At 41.5% G+C, this 16,694-nt stretch overlaps 1 protein-coding gene across 7 annotated transcripts in view; it reads left to right on the forward strand.

The window, feature by feature from the left end:
- The window catches only part of PDGFA (platelet derived growth factor subunit A), a 36,161-nt gene that overhangs the window by 8,135 nt on the left and 11,332 nt on the right, over nt 1-16,694 (forward strand). For 3 of the 7 annotated variants that reach the window (XM_059484070.1, XM_059484071.1, XM_059484073.1), the window contains exons 3-5: nt 1,259-1,363; nt 3,403-3,590; nt 10,164-10,290. In XM_059484070.1, the coding sequence (XP_059340053.1) occupies nt 1,259-1,363; nt 3,403-3,590; nt 10,164-10,290 (420 nt within the window). Of the gene's footprint in view, nt 1-1,258; nt 1,364-3,402; nt 3,591-10,163; nt 10,291-11,906; nt 11,990-12,982; nt 13,097-13,203; nt 14,510-16,694 lie in introns of those variants that run through there. The other 4 variants (XR_009419612.1, XR_009419613.1, XM_059484074.1 and 1 more) reach the window with 4 other exon arrangements.

Consider the following 16,694-nt stretch of genomic DNA (forward strand, 5'->3'; position numbering starts at 1 on the left):
ACAGGTGATTTCACAAGCTGCATGTTCCTTAGGGCACAATTTCTTGGAGGGAGGAGAAAAGGAGTTGGTTGTTTTGTGGAGCAGAGCCTTATGATGTGGGTTACTAATAAAGCTGAGATTAAAACACGTTCCAGAGACAGACAGCTGTGTGTACAGAACAAACTGGAAGCAGGGAGTGTGACAGTGCAGAAGATGGGAGTGTAGGGTGCTGGTAGCTTGCAGAGAGGGTAATTGAGTACTGTGTAATACCCTTTTGCTTTTTTTTAGAGCATGTCACAGTTTTCTTAGGAGCCAGCAGTGAAACCTTGAAACTCTGCAGTGATGTTCCAGAGGACACTCCAAGCAGCAGAGTGCTAAACCCCTTAGTTTGGGTGTCCTGGGGTCTGTGTGCAGTTCTCTGTTTGGTTCCTTCTTCCTCATCCCCCGTTTGCAGACTGTGCTTGTGGTTTTCAGACCCCACGGCATGGGACACGACCTGAACTGCTTCACTTAACAAACCCAAATAGTTGGAGCAGTTATTTTGTTGTTTTTTATGATAAATGAAATGCCAAGTTTTCCATCTTTGCTTTTTCTCATGGCCCTTTAACCCATGTGGTAGGCTTATTTAGGGAACAAGACAAGCCTGGATGCAGTCCCAGAGTTTGCAGTAGCTTCAGATGCCCCTCCAAAGGTTAGGATACTTCACAGGGGATTTGTTCTGCAACAGAGAGGCTAAAAGGAAACCCATGCTAGTTACTTTTTGCTTTTGATTCTGCCCTAGTACTGCCCTGAAAAACCAAGCAACAGAAAATTTACAGAGGCAGCATTGTTGCTGTTGGGTCTAATACCATATTTTCTACTGTTGCCTCATACCAGAACTTCAAAATGTTTGTAAGAAACATTACACATGCAGGAATATTGTTCCTATTTCTACACCTTTCCAGTAAGAAAAGCTGTATTATGCTTTTCACATAAAAATGCAACTGTTTTACTTTAGATATGGTTCTGTGCCACAGTGTGTGCACTCTTTCTGGGGGCTTTCAGTAAAATGGATATTGGAATTAAATTGTGCATGCTTATACATGATATTCAATGTCTGTGTCTTTACTCCCTGCCTTATGCCCTTGCAATTGCATTAACAGGGGTTACATTAGAGTGATTGTAGCAGGATTTGGTCTTGTGCCTGTGAACAGCACAGGTTTGTACCTGTGGAACAGCACTGTAGTGACATTGGTGCGCATAACATACCTGAGGTTTAACATTTTGTTTCCTGTTCTAGGATATGATGATGTTTCAGAAACAAACTTGAGATCTTACAGTGTTCATTCTGCTAAACATGTGCAAGAGAACCGTCCTGTGCCCATTCGCAGAAAAAGAAGCATTGGTAAGAAACAAGCTATTTGTACTTTGGGAGTGAAAGCAGAGGGGGTGCCTTTGGTCAGCCAAGCAGGACATTTCACTGGAAAAATGTGACATGCACAAAGGGAAAAAAGGGCCATTTCTAGCTTCTGCTTTTCTTTTTGCACAAAACGAGCCATTGCCTGAGAAGCTGTCTTCTGGAGGATGTCTATAGGAGACAGACATGCACAAATTCTTTACATTCACTTTCTTGTTGCAGCATGTTGGAAAGCTAGACCTTGGTTAGAAAATGTTGTGATATTCAATGTATAATTCATAGTGTGGGGAACAACTACAGCAGTGTGCTTTAAAAAACATCAACAGTTGGTAGAGTTTTCAGTACAGAAGCTCCACAAAAGGAAACAGCTTGACTCTTTATTCACAAGAAAAATACAGTTTATCCCAAAAATTAAAAGCCATTGATGGAAACGCTGGGGCATTGATTTCCATCACTGTGTAGGGCAGCAGGCATGTTTACAGGGGATTTTATCCTTATTAATGGTGATGAGGATGCAAAAAATCCCAAATATGAATTAAAAAAGGGGCATGAGAATAGGATTTATGTGCAGTGCTTGTTCATCTGATTAGCTGTGAGTGTTCCACCATTCCACTGGCCTGTGGAAAACATCGCTGGTGCTATCCCTGGTGGGTAATTCAGCGTGTTTGTCCTTGGAGCTGTGGTGGCAGGCAGAGCCAGCCCAGCTTGCTGTCAGCAGGGATTTGCAGTGTGAGTTGGCAGCGCCTTGGCTGCCTGGGGAGAGCAGCGGTGCTGGAGCAGCCGGCGACGTTGGCGCCTCACCCTGCAAGGTGCTGGGTGCCTCCCCACCACAGGCACTGGGAACTGGGTGTGCTCAGTACCTTGTGGGAGTTGCCAGCTATCTTGCAGGATTGCATCTGTTAATTTTCTTGAGTTCATGGCACTGGGGGCTGAGTGTAAGGATTTTCACGCTGTTTAGTCTATTGAGATGCATCTTTCAAAGCTAAGCCTAGATTTCCATGTTGCAGGCACAGGCTAGGCCTGAGCTTCTTGTACTTAAGAACTAAGTGAAGAAGTGCAGGCAGTGTTCCAGTTCCCTGACACATCTAACCCAAAGCTATCACAAGCTTCCACTGTAAGGCAAAAAAAAAAAAAAATCCCAGCTGTCTTTGGAGAACTTATCAGCAAACAACTTGTCCCTGAAATTGCTATTTTTTTCTGGACTGTTTTGAAATATCAGTGTGACTTCTTAAACAGTTCCTAGGTTGATGATGATAAATGGTTTGGATCATGGCAACATCACACAGTAGTACAGAGCTACTCTCTATAATCCTGAACAAGCTCACCTTACCTGAGCCCTCCAGGATATTGGTTTAGCTGCAGGTTTTTCCATCATGCTGCTCTGGTGGTTTTGCATCATTCAAGAAATAACAAATTAAAGAAAACCCACCATCTACAAAGCTTTGATGGTTGCAGGAAAAATAGTAGTTGCCCTTTGGAATGGTGGATAAACCAGACTCCCTGATGTGGGGATGTTAAAGTTCTGGAAGTGGAAACCCAAGTCTTGAAAGTTTCAAGCTGGTGCAGGTTGTTTCTTAGTTGTGCAAATTAGGTATGATACAGATAATCCTCAGTTTGACTTCTGAGGTGGTGTTTGCTAGGTGTGATGGTATTTGTGTGAAGAGGTGCTGGAAAGCAGCAGCTGCTGTTGCACAGTGACTCTGAGGGGTCACAGTCACTCTGCACTAGGGGGTCATTGAATGTGGAGGAGCTTCTGGCTTTCTGTCACTTCCAGAGCCAGGATTGCCTTATCTCATGGCATGTGCTCCAAGCTGTGTCGGGAGCCAGGCCACTGCAAACCCTCATTGCAGGGCTGGGCTTTGGGAGCGAGTCAGGCTTGTCCCCAGGGTAAGAGCACAGCTCAGCTGTGAGCACACAGCGCTCAGCGCTGGCTCACCAGTCACCAGTGGGGACTGGGAGCAGTGACCCCACGTGTACCTCATCCCCATGGGCGCTCACCTGGGGCTCTGACTCTCCTGTGCCCGCAGAGGAGGCCATCCCGGCGGTGTGCAAGACGCGGACGGTGATCTACGAGATACCTCGGAGCCAGATCGACCCCACCTCGGCCAACTTCCTGATATGGCCGCCCTGCGTGGAGGTGAAGCGCTGCACCGGCTGCTGCAACACCAGCAGCGTCAAGTGCCAGCCCTCCCGGATACACCACAGGAGTGTCAAGGTGAGCAGGGGCTGCAGGGCCCTCCCTGGCTCCTCTGCAGCCTGGAAACTCCCCTTACCCCTCTGCCTGTGTGACCCAAATCTCTGCTGTCCATCCTTGCATAGAACGCCCCTCTCCGCTTATGGCCTTTTCAAGTTACATGGTCATTTGGAAATCTTGGGTTTGGATTTGGTTTTCACAGGATTCCCTTTAGGTTTTGTCTTTTTTCCTTGGGTTTTTTTTTTTTTTTTGGCAATGAAAATAAAGTTGATCGTGCCTTTCCCATGATCTCGCGCAGTACAGATCTTAAAGTTAAGAAGATAAAATGACTCAAGGGGCATTGGACTTAAAAAAATAAATAAATCACAGTATGGAATGCTGTTTTCTTAATTAAATATTATGCAGCCTAAATTGGGCTTTTATATTTGACAACATAACACTTTTGATCTGAAAAAATGTGTTTCAAATTATCTTACCCCAGGGATAGAAGACTCAACAGCTTCATGCTGTATTTACTCATTAGACAAAATCCCTATTGCAACTTTCCAGTAAATATTACGTGAAATATTTATGTTCATTTGGCTTCACTGTGTTCTAATTTTTATCAGTATTTAAACAAGTGCTGTTGATCTACATCTGTGTGTAGGAGATTAGACTTACACTTAGCATTCATATTGTGAAGACTCTGAGTTGTTGTTGCCCTGAATTTCTTAAAAGCAGAATTAAAATAAACCCCACCACATTCTTGAATGTAAAATTGCTCAGCACAACACACTGATTGCTGCACTTGCAATGGATTTCTTGAGAAAAGTGCTGTTCACTTAGTGCTGTACATCCTAAAACAAAAATAAGGCACCTAAGCCATTTCATTGTTTTTCATACACTGTTTTTCATACATGCAGACGTGTCTGGGCAGGATTTCTTTTTCTTTTCTGTTTCTGAACATCTGAGAGCAATGTTTTTGTATCCAAATACGCTGGAGAAACATATGAGATTCCCTCAGTGTTCCCAAAAATAATCATGCTTTACACTTGCTTGCTGCCTTGCCTTTGTGGGATACGCTTTGCAGAAACAATTAAAAATTATATAAAAATTGGGGTCAATAATTACTTGAGGGCTGAGAACAAAGTGGGGAGATTGAAGAACTACAATTGTAAACCTCTCTGAATAGGAGCTAAACAGCAAAGTGCCTCAGGGCTGTGATATTTAGTGCTGTTGCCTTTGGGTTTGATGCAGCTTCCCCTTGATTTTGTGTAGCAGCAAACATGTACAGAGCAGCTGGATGTGCTTAGCAATGAGCTGAGACATGTGTGATGAACTTGCTGTTTGTACCTGTGTGTGATATTGAACAATATTGTGAGATTGTGCTTCTCTCCTGGCCCTGAGGGATGGGGCAGATGACAGATGAGATAGAGACTCAAACTCCTGGCAGCAGTTTTGCAGGATGGCACTGCTGGGGCTGCTTCCCCAGCACACCACCATGTTGAAGGAATTTTAGTCTCTCAGCCCCTTGTAGTGCTTTTAGATTTGCATTCATTTTAGTAGGGCACAAGCTAAAAGTAGGCTCAGCTGAGCAGCTGCTTTTCGTGGCTGTGTAAATATATTGCCACCAGCAATATCAATATACGTCAGCCAGCTTTGGAGGACATTTTTTTTTTCCAAGCTCCAAGACTGCTCCAAACAGTCATTAAGTAGCAGGGGAAAAAAAGGACAAGAGGTCAAGCAGGAACAGGATGTTCATTGTAAAGGTTGTAGGCTGACCCCACTGTAACACCAGAACTCTTAGAACAGAATCCATATTTATGCCCTCCAGAGTCAGATCCCCTTGTAGCTTTGATGTAATTGATGGTTTTCTGAGCCTTTTGCCAATCCTAAGTTTAGAGCTGAATGTCTGCTCATGCCATTAAGTAGCTGGCTCAGAGCGAGGGTCCCTGGAAAGGTGGGAGCGGTTTTGGAGAGCCTTCTCAGCTGCAGTGCATTGGAAAGCCAGCTTGTGTTTTCCCCTGATGTCAGACTGCATAAAAGCTCTCTTTTGATGGAACATTGAAAAGGCTTTCCCCGCTTCCTCCTCATTGACAAGGTAGTGAGATCATAGCTGGCCCATTCACACTAGAAAAATGTTCATCCAGAAAGGTCAGCAAGTGGGTTTGCATCATCCAACAGGCCAAAGCAAAGGGTGTTTTCTTTGTCTCACTGAGGGCCACTGTAGTCAAGGTTAAGAGACAGCTGGGGCAGGGTGGGAGGAGCAGTGGAGGTGCTTGTGTTGGGGCATTTCATTCCTGGGACATGATTCAAAGGCTGGAGGGTTCAGGGATTTCCTTTTTTCGTCTTCACTGAGCTCTCATCAGTGAAATACCATTTATGTGGAACTGAAGCTGTGGGGAGGCTCCAAGCCAGGGAGTTTGGTGGATCAGCTTCCCTGAAATGGCTCTTGTGAGGTTTCCCTTTCACAGGGTGGGTTTCATTAGTGCAAGGTGGGTTTGCCCTGCCTGGTGACAGTGAGCCCATGAGAGCTCTGGTCCTAAAGACATCTCTGTTCAGCAAACTGCACATGCACAGCCTTGCAGAACTCAGACTGGGATGGAGAGGCTGGATGGGAGCTGCTCTTTGATGGGAGGGAAAGGATTCCATTTCTCTCCTCATAGAGCAATGCTGAACAAGGATGGGGGAGTTAGGGGTGGTTAGGGGTGTTGGTGTCTGTTTCAGAGAGATTTTCTCCTCTGTGTTCAAAAGCATTTCAGTAATATCTGCAGATCCTGTTGCCTCTGTCCAGTGAGTTCAGTACTTACCAAGTACCAGACTATAATTTATTTGGGGGGTTCTGAACAAGAGTCTTCCCAAGAGGCTTTTTCAGCATGGTGTTGTTCTTGGTGAGTTTGGTCAGAGAAGCAGAAAATCATTAGTATTCTGGAGCAAATCCTGCCTATACGACTAATTTTGAATTAGTAGTTCAGGATGAGCTGTTCAGCAGAGCTACCCAGCCTCAGAGAGGGTTGAAAAGGCCTTGCAGAACACATGGGGTGTACAGGTGAAATGGCTGTATGTCACATTTGCAGGTTCAATAACCTTTTTCTTCTGCCATTGGGATAAGCAGCACTTGGATTGAGCTGTGGCTTAACTGCAATTGCAGGCAGGACCAGGTATCAAAGGTCAGTTTAGGAAAAGGAGAAACAAAGGGAACCCTGACAGAGGTGAAGGCGGAAAAGCAGCGAGGTGCCCTTGGAGCATGGGAAGCCCTGTCAGCCTGGCAGGGTCTGGCTGCTCTGCTCAGGGACACAGGGACCTCACAGATCCATTCCTGCCCTCCTGTCCCTGCAGCACTGACTTGCCAGGCCCTGAAGGCTCCTGATGCCTTCCCAGTCCTTTAGTCTCTCTTGACTCACATCTTCCTCACAGACAGGCTTTCCCTCCATTGTATCAGCACACGATTATTTTAATATGGAAGCAATAGATGATTCCAAGAAGTATCCTCATTCAGTTGCTTTTTGGGCTTGTTTCCATCCAGTATTTAAGTATCAGCACATGAGTTCTGCTGTTATGAGGAATTGTCTCTGCTGACACTTCTTTTGCAAGCTCCTGCCCATGATAAAGTTTAGCTTCATGCTGGAGGTGTTCTGGACATTTCTACTTACAGTCTTGCTTTTTTCCCCCCCTGCTATTAATCCCTGATTTCATCTCTCCTGGAGAATCAGTAAAAAAAAGTGTTCCCATGATGTTTCCATTAGCCCGCATATTTTTATCAGATTGTATTTTCGTTTTTACTTAGCCACCACACTGTACTGCAGGATGTAGATCTAGAATCTACACTGATGCAAGTGTGGTGTCACTGATTATATACCATTTGAGAAGCTAATCACTTATTTCACTGTCTTGCTCTCAAAGAGTTTTTATGTAGTGATATTTTCTGGATCTGGAGGGCTTGAGGATTTTTATTTTTGTTACATTAGAGACAAGTAAAAGGAGCTTGTTGATTTGTCGAGGACTGACCACCTCAAAGTTCTGTGTAATACACTTGAGCAACTTTACAATATGAATGCCAGGGAGAAAAATACAAAGAAGAAAAAAACTTTGAATTTGCACATAAGGCCAAATCCCATGCTGTTGGCACAGCTAGCCCTGTTTATACCCACTGAAAATGTGACCTGCAGCCTTCATCGCTGTAGATCAGCACTGTGTGTGGCAGCAGGTGTTAACAGGTGACACAGACACAGCAGCTTATCTGGTTTGTGCTGCTTCACTTCCAGTATTTGCAACATCTACAAAATGAAATTCCTTTAACTTGTGTAGCGTGAAGTAGGGCAGTGGAACGTGTGCTGGATTGTATTTTAACTACAACGCTAAAAGCCAGCTTCAAATTGCTGCATAAATTCATTATGATCCCCCACAAAGTTTCTGTTTTTTTAACTGTTGTTTAATACCAAATAGCCACAGGAACTGCGTATATCTTTCAGTTTGTAAAACAGGCGAAACCAGGACAGACTTTTAAAAGCTTGATTACAGTTTATTTTTGTTGCGTGTAATTTTCAATGAGACTGGTTTATTCTAACAGCTGTAATAAGCATGACAGATCTGAGAGCTGTTTTGTGATTGCTGGGTCCCTTTCTTTGTCTCTGATGATGGAGGTGTCTTAATTACTGTTTGTTTTCATAAATTTTAAGGATTAGTCATCCTTTGACACCAAATGACTCAGTTGTACCATACATTTTCCAATCATGGTGTTCAAAGGCTTGATGGAGTTGGGTTCTGATAGGAAATTTTGAAACTGCTTCAACCCATAGTTAGTGTTTCAGATAAAGTGTTCTGGTATGTCATGGCCAGCTCCTAATCTGTTTACATGGAGAGCTGACAGTTTCAGAATATACCTTTTAATGTGGGTACTTTAGTTATTGCATCTGGCTCTGTAACTTTGGTTTGCTGGATGAAATGAAAATCATCTCCAGATCCTGTTGACACAAGGGGTGGTGACTAAAACATGGATCTGAACTCCTTGCTCTGTGAAAGCTTAGATCTCCTATTGGCTTTAGAAAGGCCAGGATTTCGCTCTAGCTTCTCTCACTGGCATTCAGAGGCCCTTGACAGTTGTGACCCCAGAGCCAGAAGAGTTTTTCTGGGAGCTGGCCATAGAATGGGTTTTTCCAGCCACCACTCTCATTTTGTGACAGTGTTGTTCCAGTTTTGAAAGGGCAGGGGAATGATTTTCGCAGTGTGAAGATTGATTTGGAGCATTGAATCCCCACCAAACACACAAGGAGGTCATGGCTGGGAGTGTCACTGTGGATGCTTTATTTGGTAATGACTGCAGCTTTTGGATGGACCAGCCTTTATGGCTTTGTCATGTAACTTCTGTAGAGACAACCAGCCTGCCCTGTCCTTCTGCTCCCTCACCTCATTTATACAGCATCCCTGTGACTTGTGGTCTTCTTGTTTGCTGGGACAGCCACACTGCTGTGCCCAATTGTCAGATGGGTAGGTCTGAGAAGCCATGATTTAATTGTAGTGATTTCCATTGCAAGCAAATGCTCAGCACCTATTCTGCAGTGTCCAACACAGTTGAGAGCTGAACACAGGACCCCTTACAAAGTCTCTGGTATTCTCCTTGCCCACATCAGGCCATATTCCCTTGCATGGCCCTGACCATCATGCGCACTACACTTAGCACAAGTCAGTGCCCAGCATCCCATGAGCCATTTCAGTACCTCAGAACATCAGTGCTCTGCCCCCTCTGCCATTCCTCCTCTCCTGGCTGCCAACCTGTGAGTCAGGATGTTCAGAATCCCCCACCCCAACATCCTTCTGTTCTGCCTTGGTTTCCTTAAGATGAGAGATCTGCATGTAGCCGGAGCTGCTCCAGCATGATCCTTCCTCCAACCTCAACTTGCCCTCCAGACATTTTTATTTAAGGATGCCATAAGTGGAACAGTGCAGTTGTGAACAGTTGGAAGGACTGGGGAGAAATATTCTGTCTGCCAGCTTTCCACAATAAAGCCAAAGGCTGGACCCAGTTCAGGAGTGGTAGTTCCTTGGACTTAAAAACTGTGCTTGAGAGCTCTTGTGAACAAGCCCCAGGTTATTGCAGGGGGTGAGTAGGAATGAAACTGCTTTTTAAGGTGATGTCCAGATCCTGGTCATGTAGGGTTGAGCACTTCACATTCAGAGGACTCTGGAGACACCAATTTGTAAATAATAAAATGTATTACAAAGCAATTTAATGCCTTCACTGTCAGCCTTTAACAACACCTACAGAAGATTGTGCTAAAAGTGGCAGTTTACAAGAAAAACCACTGATTTCAATCTGTATAGAAGTTTATTGTGATACATGTGGAAACTGAGTTGCTTAAAACATCAAACCAAAATGAATGGGAAATTGTTTTATCTCTTGGGGGAAAATTGTTTCAAACTACTGAACTTGAATAAACAAATAGTCTGTGCAATAAATAGTTACACGATGCACAATTAAGATAAAAGATGATTAGTATGCTAATATTTTATATGGGTTTGGCTACATTAAAAATAGAGGTATATAGTTATCTGTCTTCAGTTCTGAACTGTAACCTTGTTGATGTGTCTCAGTACATACCTCATCGTATTTTATAGGTGGCAAAAGTGGAGTATGTTAGAAAAAAGCCAAAATTAAAAGAAGTTCTGGTGAGATTAGAAGAGCATATGGAATGCACCTGTACATCATCAAATACTAATTCAGATTATAGAGAAGAAGAAACTGGTATGTTTTCCTTTTATTTTTGCATTAATGCTGATTTCATATGGACCTCATTTTTATATTAGTAAAGAACGTAAAACAAACGTTGCTTACAGTGAACTGAGTAGAGAAGTTCCCAGCTACTTTTCTGTGTTGAAGATGCCAAATGAGGGCCAGTTTGTGCTGTATAAGGAGCATGGATTTAAAATTTAATGTGTATCACTTCTCATTAGGTTGGCCTTTAAATAAATACAAATGCCCAGTAGTGTTCAGGTCTTGCTTCACTAAGTTAAAGGTTGTCATGTTGCAGCTCGTGGATGAACTCTGTTGCCTAATTTCTTTAGACTTTGGGGATAACACTGAGATTTACTTGACCTTGGGGAAAATATGAATGAAATTAATGTAAAGCACTTGGGAATGAATTCAGGATTCAGGGCTAAGGAGTTAGTTTGGAAACAACATTGCTCATTCCTGTTGTTTCTTTACAGATGTATACTCAAGAATTTGTCAGTTGTGGCATTAAACCTAAATTTGCCTTGTCAAGACAACCCTTGAGTTACAACAGGGAAAGATTTGTGGGGAAAAATTACTTCCAATCTGGCTTTCATAAAATCATTCTAAATTAATCTAAAAATCATTGGCTCTGATCTACTTACCACAGTGCAATCAATGCAGAGCTCAGCACACTTATTCAGGAAACCCACTATGGTAGAAAAGACATTTCCTTTTCTCCTGATACTGGTTGAAGGTTGCTATAAAAGGTTGTTTTGCACCTCTGCAGGGAATTTAAGGGTGCAGTAGAACCAGCCCAAAATTAAAAAGTCAGTGAAGAGCAGCTAAACATAGGAGGAAAGCTGCCCAAAGGTGATAGGTTTTGTAGGTGGCTGGGTGAGGAAGGGTTTTCTGTACTGGCTCCATCCAGCAGGGAGACATAAACCTGGTCCAAGCAAATGTAAACTTTAGTTGCTATGTACAGAGCAGAGGAGTTAGAATTTCTATGAAAGCAATTTTACTGGACATCAATTTATCATCAGAGCTGAGTGTTTAGCTGAAACCAGGTGGAGTTATTAGACAAAACCACATATAAAGTGGCTATTTTTAAATGTGGGTATGGTTCGAGACATTTTCTATGTCTCCCATTTGGGAAAAAAAGTTCCATTAGATCAATTTCAGTTTTTCACATTGTCTTTAATTGCCATAGACTAAGCAGCTATGATTTTAAGATCAAAATTTTTGGTTTTGATATGTGTAAAAACTGGGGCAGAATTGTCATGGAAAAATGCATATTTCTAGGATTTAATTGCTGATAGGAGCAAAACTTGCACCCAGCAAGTGGATGGTGAGCTGAAAATAGCTCAACTCCAGAACTGAAGGCAAATGTTGAGTACTGCATGGTAACAGCAATTATAGATGGATCCTGGGAATGACGTGGGCAATGCCAACTTCGTTTATTATTTCTTTACTTTTGTGTAATTACTTTGTAAACTCAATGTCAAATCAGACGTTATAAAGTTATTACTTTAATGCAAAGGATAATGAGATTTCTTGGAAATGTAAACGGTTTGAGTATTTATGACTTCAGTGTTACACGAAATGCATTACCTTAGGGCTTTTCACCAGCCCTGCCCTTATGTTAACAGGAAGGCCTAGGGAATCAGGTAAAAAACGGAAACGAAAAAAGTTAAAACCAACATAAAACCTACTGGAACTATTTGATATTCAGGTAGGACCTATATGCTGAACACCCTAATAGCACAAGTACTGGAAAACTTAATCAAATATCATCACTTCAACTTAATCACTGTTCAAAATCTTGACACTTGCTACCTCAAGGCTGCAAAGAGATTAGATTTGATTGGCTTTGATAATTCTACCTGCTGGTATTTTCCCTTTAAGCTCCACATCACCATCAGCATCTTGCATTCTTGAGCTACTTCCTTTTCTTGCCTTTTTGATTTCTTTTTTATTGGAGGGTGCTAATACTTCAGCTTCTGAAATCTCAAGTTCCATTGCCTCTGCTTGTGTTTCATTATTATTGATTTCTGAGGTCAAAACATCACGTGATAATGCATGAATGAATTTCCAGGTTACAAATCATTGTGTTCCTAGTCCTTGGCTGTGAAACATTCAGTGCACATACAGCAAATATTATTCGTGTGACCATCAAACCCACGTTCTGGCATGAACTGGGGTTGATTGCACATGCACCTGACACAGTCTGATGATCTGCTTACTTGACCAGAAAGATGCTAAGAAATGCCTTTTTTGTGTGTGTTGCAGAGTCCTGTGTTACTTACACCAGAAAATTAAGATCTTTATTTTTGGTCTGTTCAGTCTCAGTAGGATGATGATAGTCAGTCATCAAAATTCATGAGGTTTTCAGTGTAGTGAGAAACTAACACCCTCTCAGTGCAAAAATGACTGAAATCCTTTGGCCAACATATTAGCAATGTATGATGATGGCGACACACATTCCAAATTAAATATGTAATTTCCATTTCTTAATGACTTGAAAGTATGTAAACTGCAGCACTTGCAATTGATTCTGGTATTTGGAGTGGGAATGATTTGGATTTTGCAGTGTCTGTGCCTAACGCCTGGATGATGGTGAATTTAATTTCAAGCCCCTGTTTTTGCACATGAACTCCCAGTGGCAGTTTTCATTTATACATATGTATCATTTCTAAAGAATGCTAAACTTGATATCCTGTTTCAGATTAACAGGTATTTATTGGGAGTAGTATGATAGAAGCAAAGATTTTCTAAAATTCAACTTTAAAAGTGAGCATGTAAACTCAATCAAAACAGCATTTAGAACTTCTTGTCCCAGGTTAGTGACTCTTCATGCAGAACAGTTTTTTTTTTAAGTCATCTACTTCAAGGACAGGACCTTTGATTCTAATCATAGAGTTATTGTATCTTTTTTCTCTCCTGCAGATGTAAGGTGAAAATAAGCTAGAAAAAAAACTTCTCTCTGGGACATGGATGTACATGGTTTGTTACATTCCTGAACCTACTATGTATGGTGCTTATTGACTGTATACTTTATTTGTTCTCCTGTGTGAAAAAAACTGGCTCAAAAGAACACTTAATGAGAACAAAGAGACAATGTACATTTGTTTAATGTGACATCAAAGCAAGTATTGTAGCACTCTGTGAAACAATAGGAAGCTTCCCTGTCCAAAAAAGAAAAAAAAGCGAAAGAAAGAAAAACAGAAAAGAAAAAAAGACAGTTGATTGAATGGAGGATACCAAAAGAACTAAAAAACATGACAAAAATCTAAGTGAATAGTGGATTTCTGTCAGAGCAGTCAACGGTGCTTTACGTCAAGAAATGTGCCTGCGTTCTTGATGAAGATGGATGGACACTGGTGGACTTCAGGCACAAAAAAAGCAGGAATGTATGAAATGATCAAATGCCACGCAAACACTATAGAACAATACATCCTTGCTTGGTGGTGTTTTAAAAGTCTATACAAAAAAACCTTCTGGGGAGCCTTAAGTGGATTTTTTTTTTACACCATAAAGTGATTATTAAGTTTTCTTTTTACTCTTTGCCTAGCTTTTTATTATCTCTTGGACTACATTTGCCAATAACACATATAAAAGACTGGTATAACAATAAGCAGAACACAAAACATTATGGTATTTCTCCTAGTGGGATGCAAACTAATGAGATGTATTAAAATAAAAATGGTATACCTATGCATAATTTTCTAGACGTTTCTTGGTTTATGTTCCCCAACCTCCCCCGTAATTTAAAGCATTACATAAAAGAAAAAAAATAAAAAGAGAAAAAAAAGAGAGATGTGCGTAAACAAATCATAGGATATCCATGCAAAAATCCTTTTTTTTTCTTTAAGACATGCCAGTTGCCTACTAGTGATATTGTGTTAGCAATTGTCATTCTTATCAGTATACAGATACTTTTATTTCACATGTTGGAGCTGTGTGAAATGTACAAATTCTTGTATCTGCATTGTATAATGTCATGGTGGCATGGGAACTACCTTGCTGCAAATATTTGAACAAAACTTAAAATTCTTTATTTTTGGTAAAATGTTATGCTTTATGTGTATTCAACAGAAATATGTGTTTTTGTAAAGGTGAAGTTTGTATTTTTATCTAAAAATTAACAGTTTTATATACCTGAGAAAGCCTGCTATGTTTTCTTGAACCAAAAAAAAAAAAAAAAAAAAGAAGAAAAAAAGAAAAAAAAGCATTTTGTGGTCATATTTTTGTAGTAGAATAGCCCAAATAACATCAAAACCTATTTTAACTATAGCAGGGCAGATAAAATACTCTGGCACCAGCTCCTTTATTTTCAAAGTGCCAAAGGATTAAATGTTCAGTTCCCCACAGATTGCAGTGGGAGCCACATGGATAAATCCTTCTGTACTGCTTTGGAAATTTAGGGCTGTGCCAGATATGACATGGCTACTCACTTGGCCAAAATCACTGCCCCACCCCAGTAGTTTGGATTATGTACCCTTTGTTTTATTTGGATTATTACATTGGATATGTAAAATGAACTACTGGATTCTTTTATTTGTGAAACATCTACAAAGAGATGAAAGAGTTTTCTTAGTTTGGAACAACAAAAAAGTTTGTCTTGAAGACAGTGTTTCCACTCAAATAAAAATATATTCAAATGTGAATGAACTGCAGAACCTTCAAACAACAAAAGAGAGAGATTTTTAACCTTTCCATTTCTCTAAATATAGTTCAAACATTCCCCTCCTGTTCCTGTAGCTATGTCCAAATTCAACCAAACAAAGCAATGTTAGCTAACAGGCATTATTGGCTTCAGATGCTAATGCAGAGATAGAGTTAGTCACCGTTCTATTTTGTGATCATTTTCCCAGTGTATTTGTTGAGCACCAAAACTGGAAATACATTTAACTAAGATTGTCTGTGCTTGTTTTCCACTAAGTGTACTGTTCACGATGTTATGCACATGAATGTATGTGTCTGCGTTTAAAAAAGTGTATAAAATGTAATTTATATATTTATGTTTCAGTGGGATGCCAATAATGTTGCTCCGTTCCTTATTTTTTTTTTTTGTCTAAAAGATATCTAATGAAAGAAAAAAAGCCAAACATATATCCATTAAAATCATGTAGATGAAAAGCATTATGTGACCCACTCAGACACTGTGCAGGTGTGAAAGGATGTCAAAGTCACTTAAGTGGAATAGTTTGCAAAACAACTCTTGGAAAGAGTCCTGTGGTTAGACTTGCATGAGAAGGTTGTGTTTGGGTTTGTGGGCCAGCTCTTTGGGAGTGACTCCCCTGGGTATCCTGGAGCTCTGATTTACATCACGAGGGAGTCTGGCCTTGTAGCAAAGCCTTGAAAACAAAGCAAACCAAGAGGTTTTGTTGGTGCCAGCAAATAAACGTGTTATGCCAAATTCAGCACACCAGGAGAGAGTGAAGACTGAATGGGGACTTTTCCAATAGCCGTTTGTTTGAGACTTGTAGTCTTGAGTTAATTTTGTTACGAGGAATGAAACGCACATGAGTCTTTGTTGTCAAGCACAGTGTTCATACAGCATGCAGCAGAAAACACAAAATTCTCAGGGCTATGTTCTCAGCTACTATAAATTGGCAAATGTTTCTGACTTCAGATGGCCCCAAGCTAATTTACATCAGATGAGGATGCAGTCCATGGCTGTTAACTTGTGAGGAGTAGTGTCACGACACGAGCATCACTTCCTGTAGTCCAGCTGAGCTCTCACCCACCAGCCTGGGGGCTGTGGCGGGTTGTGGGATTAGTCCTCCTTCCAAATGGCAGATACAACCAGAAGGAACAGTGACACTAAAGGTTGTGACACGGGAGTCGTTAATTCAAAGTTAAGTTGGACATTTCAAGGGCCATATCCTCAGCTGGTGTAAATCACCGTGGCTCCCTTGCCTGCAATGGAGCTGTACCAGCTTACACCACTTGAGGGGCTGGTCCCTCATTCTTGCTCATCCCTTCCGCTCCTCGGTCCCGCAGGGATCTCAGATTGTTGTGTATGGTTAATGTAATCCTGTGTTCTCTAATACTTAAGCACAATAAGTGAATATAAGAATGAGTGTCAGACTTAACTTTGAATGTCCAAGCTCTGAAATGGTTTGTTTCACCATTGTGGCTGTAAATTAAACAGTTCTCTGTGCATTCGTGAATGCCGTGTCATATCTTCTTCTGCTGTCTGCTAGAGGTGGACTCCCTCTGGACTTCTCATGTGCTACATTTGGAGTGTTGCAGGGAAAGGTGTGAGCAGTTGGAGCCACAAGATATCTGATGGACAGCTCTGTGATTTGTGGGGTGGGGGGTGAGTAGGGGGCTTAATGGAGCCAAGGGTGGTGGTTGTCAAAAGTTGCACTTCCGTGCAATGCTTTAACACCTTGTTGGTTTTGTCCTTCCACATTGTAGGCAGCAGTTTG

This window comes from Ammospiza nelsoni, chromosome 17, assembly GCF_027579445.1.
Source record: "Ammospiza nelsoni isolate bAmmNel1 chromosome 17, bAmmNel1.pri, whole genome shotgun sequence".
In the NCBI taxonomy this organism is placed as follows: Eukaryota; Metazoa; Chordata; class Aves; order Passeriformes; family Passerellidae; genus Ammospiza; species Ammospiza nelsoni.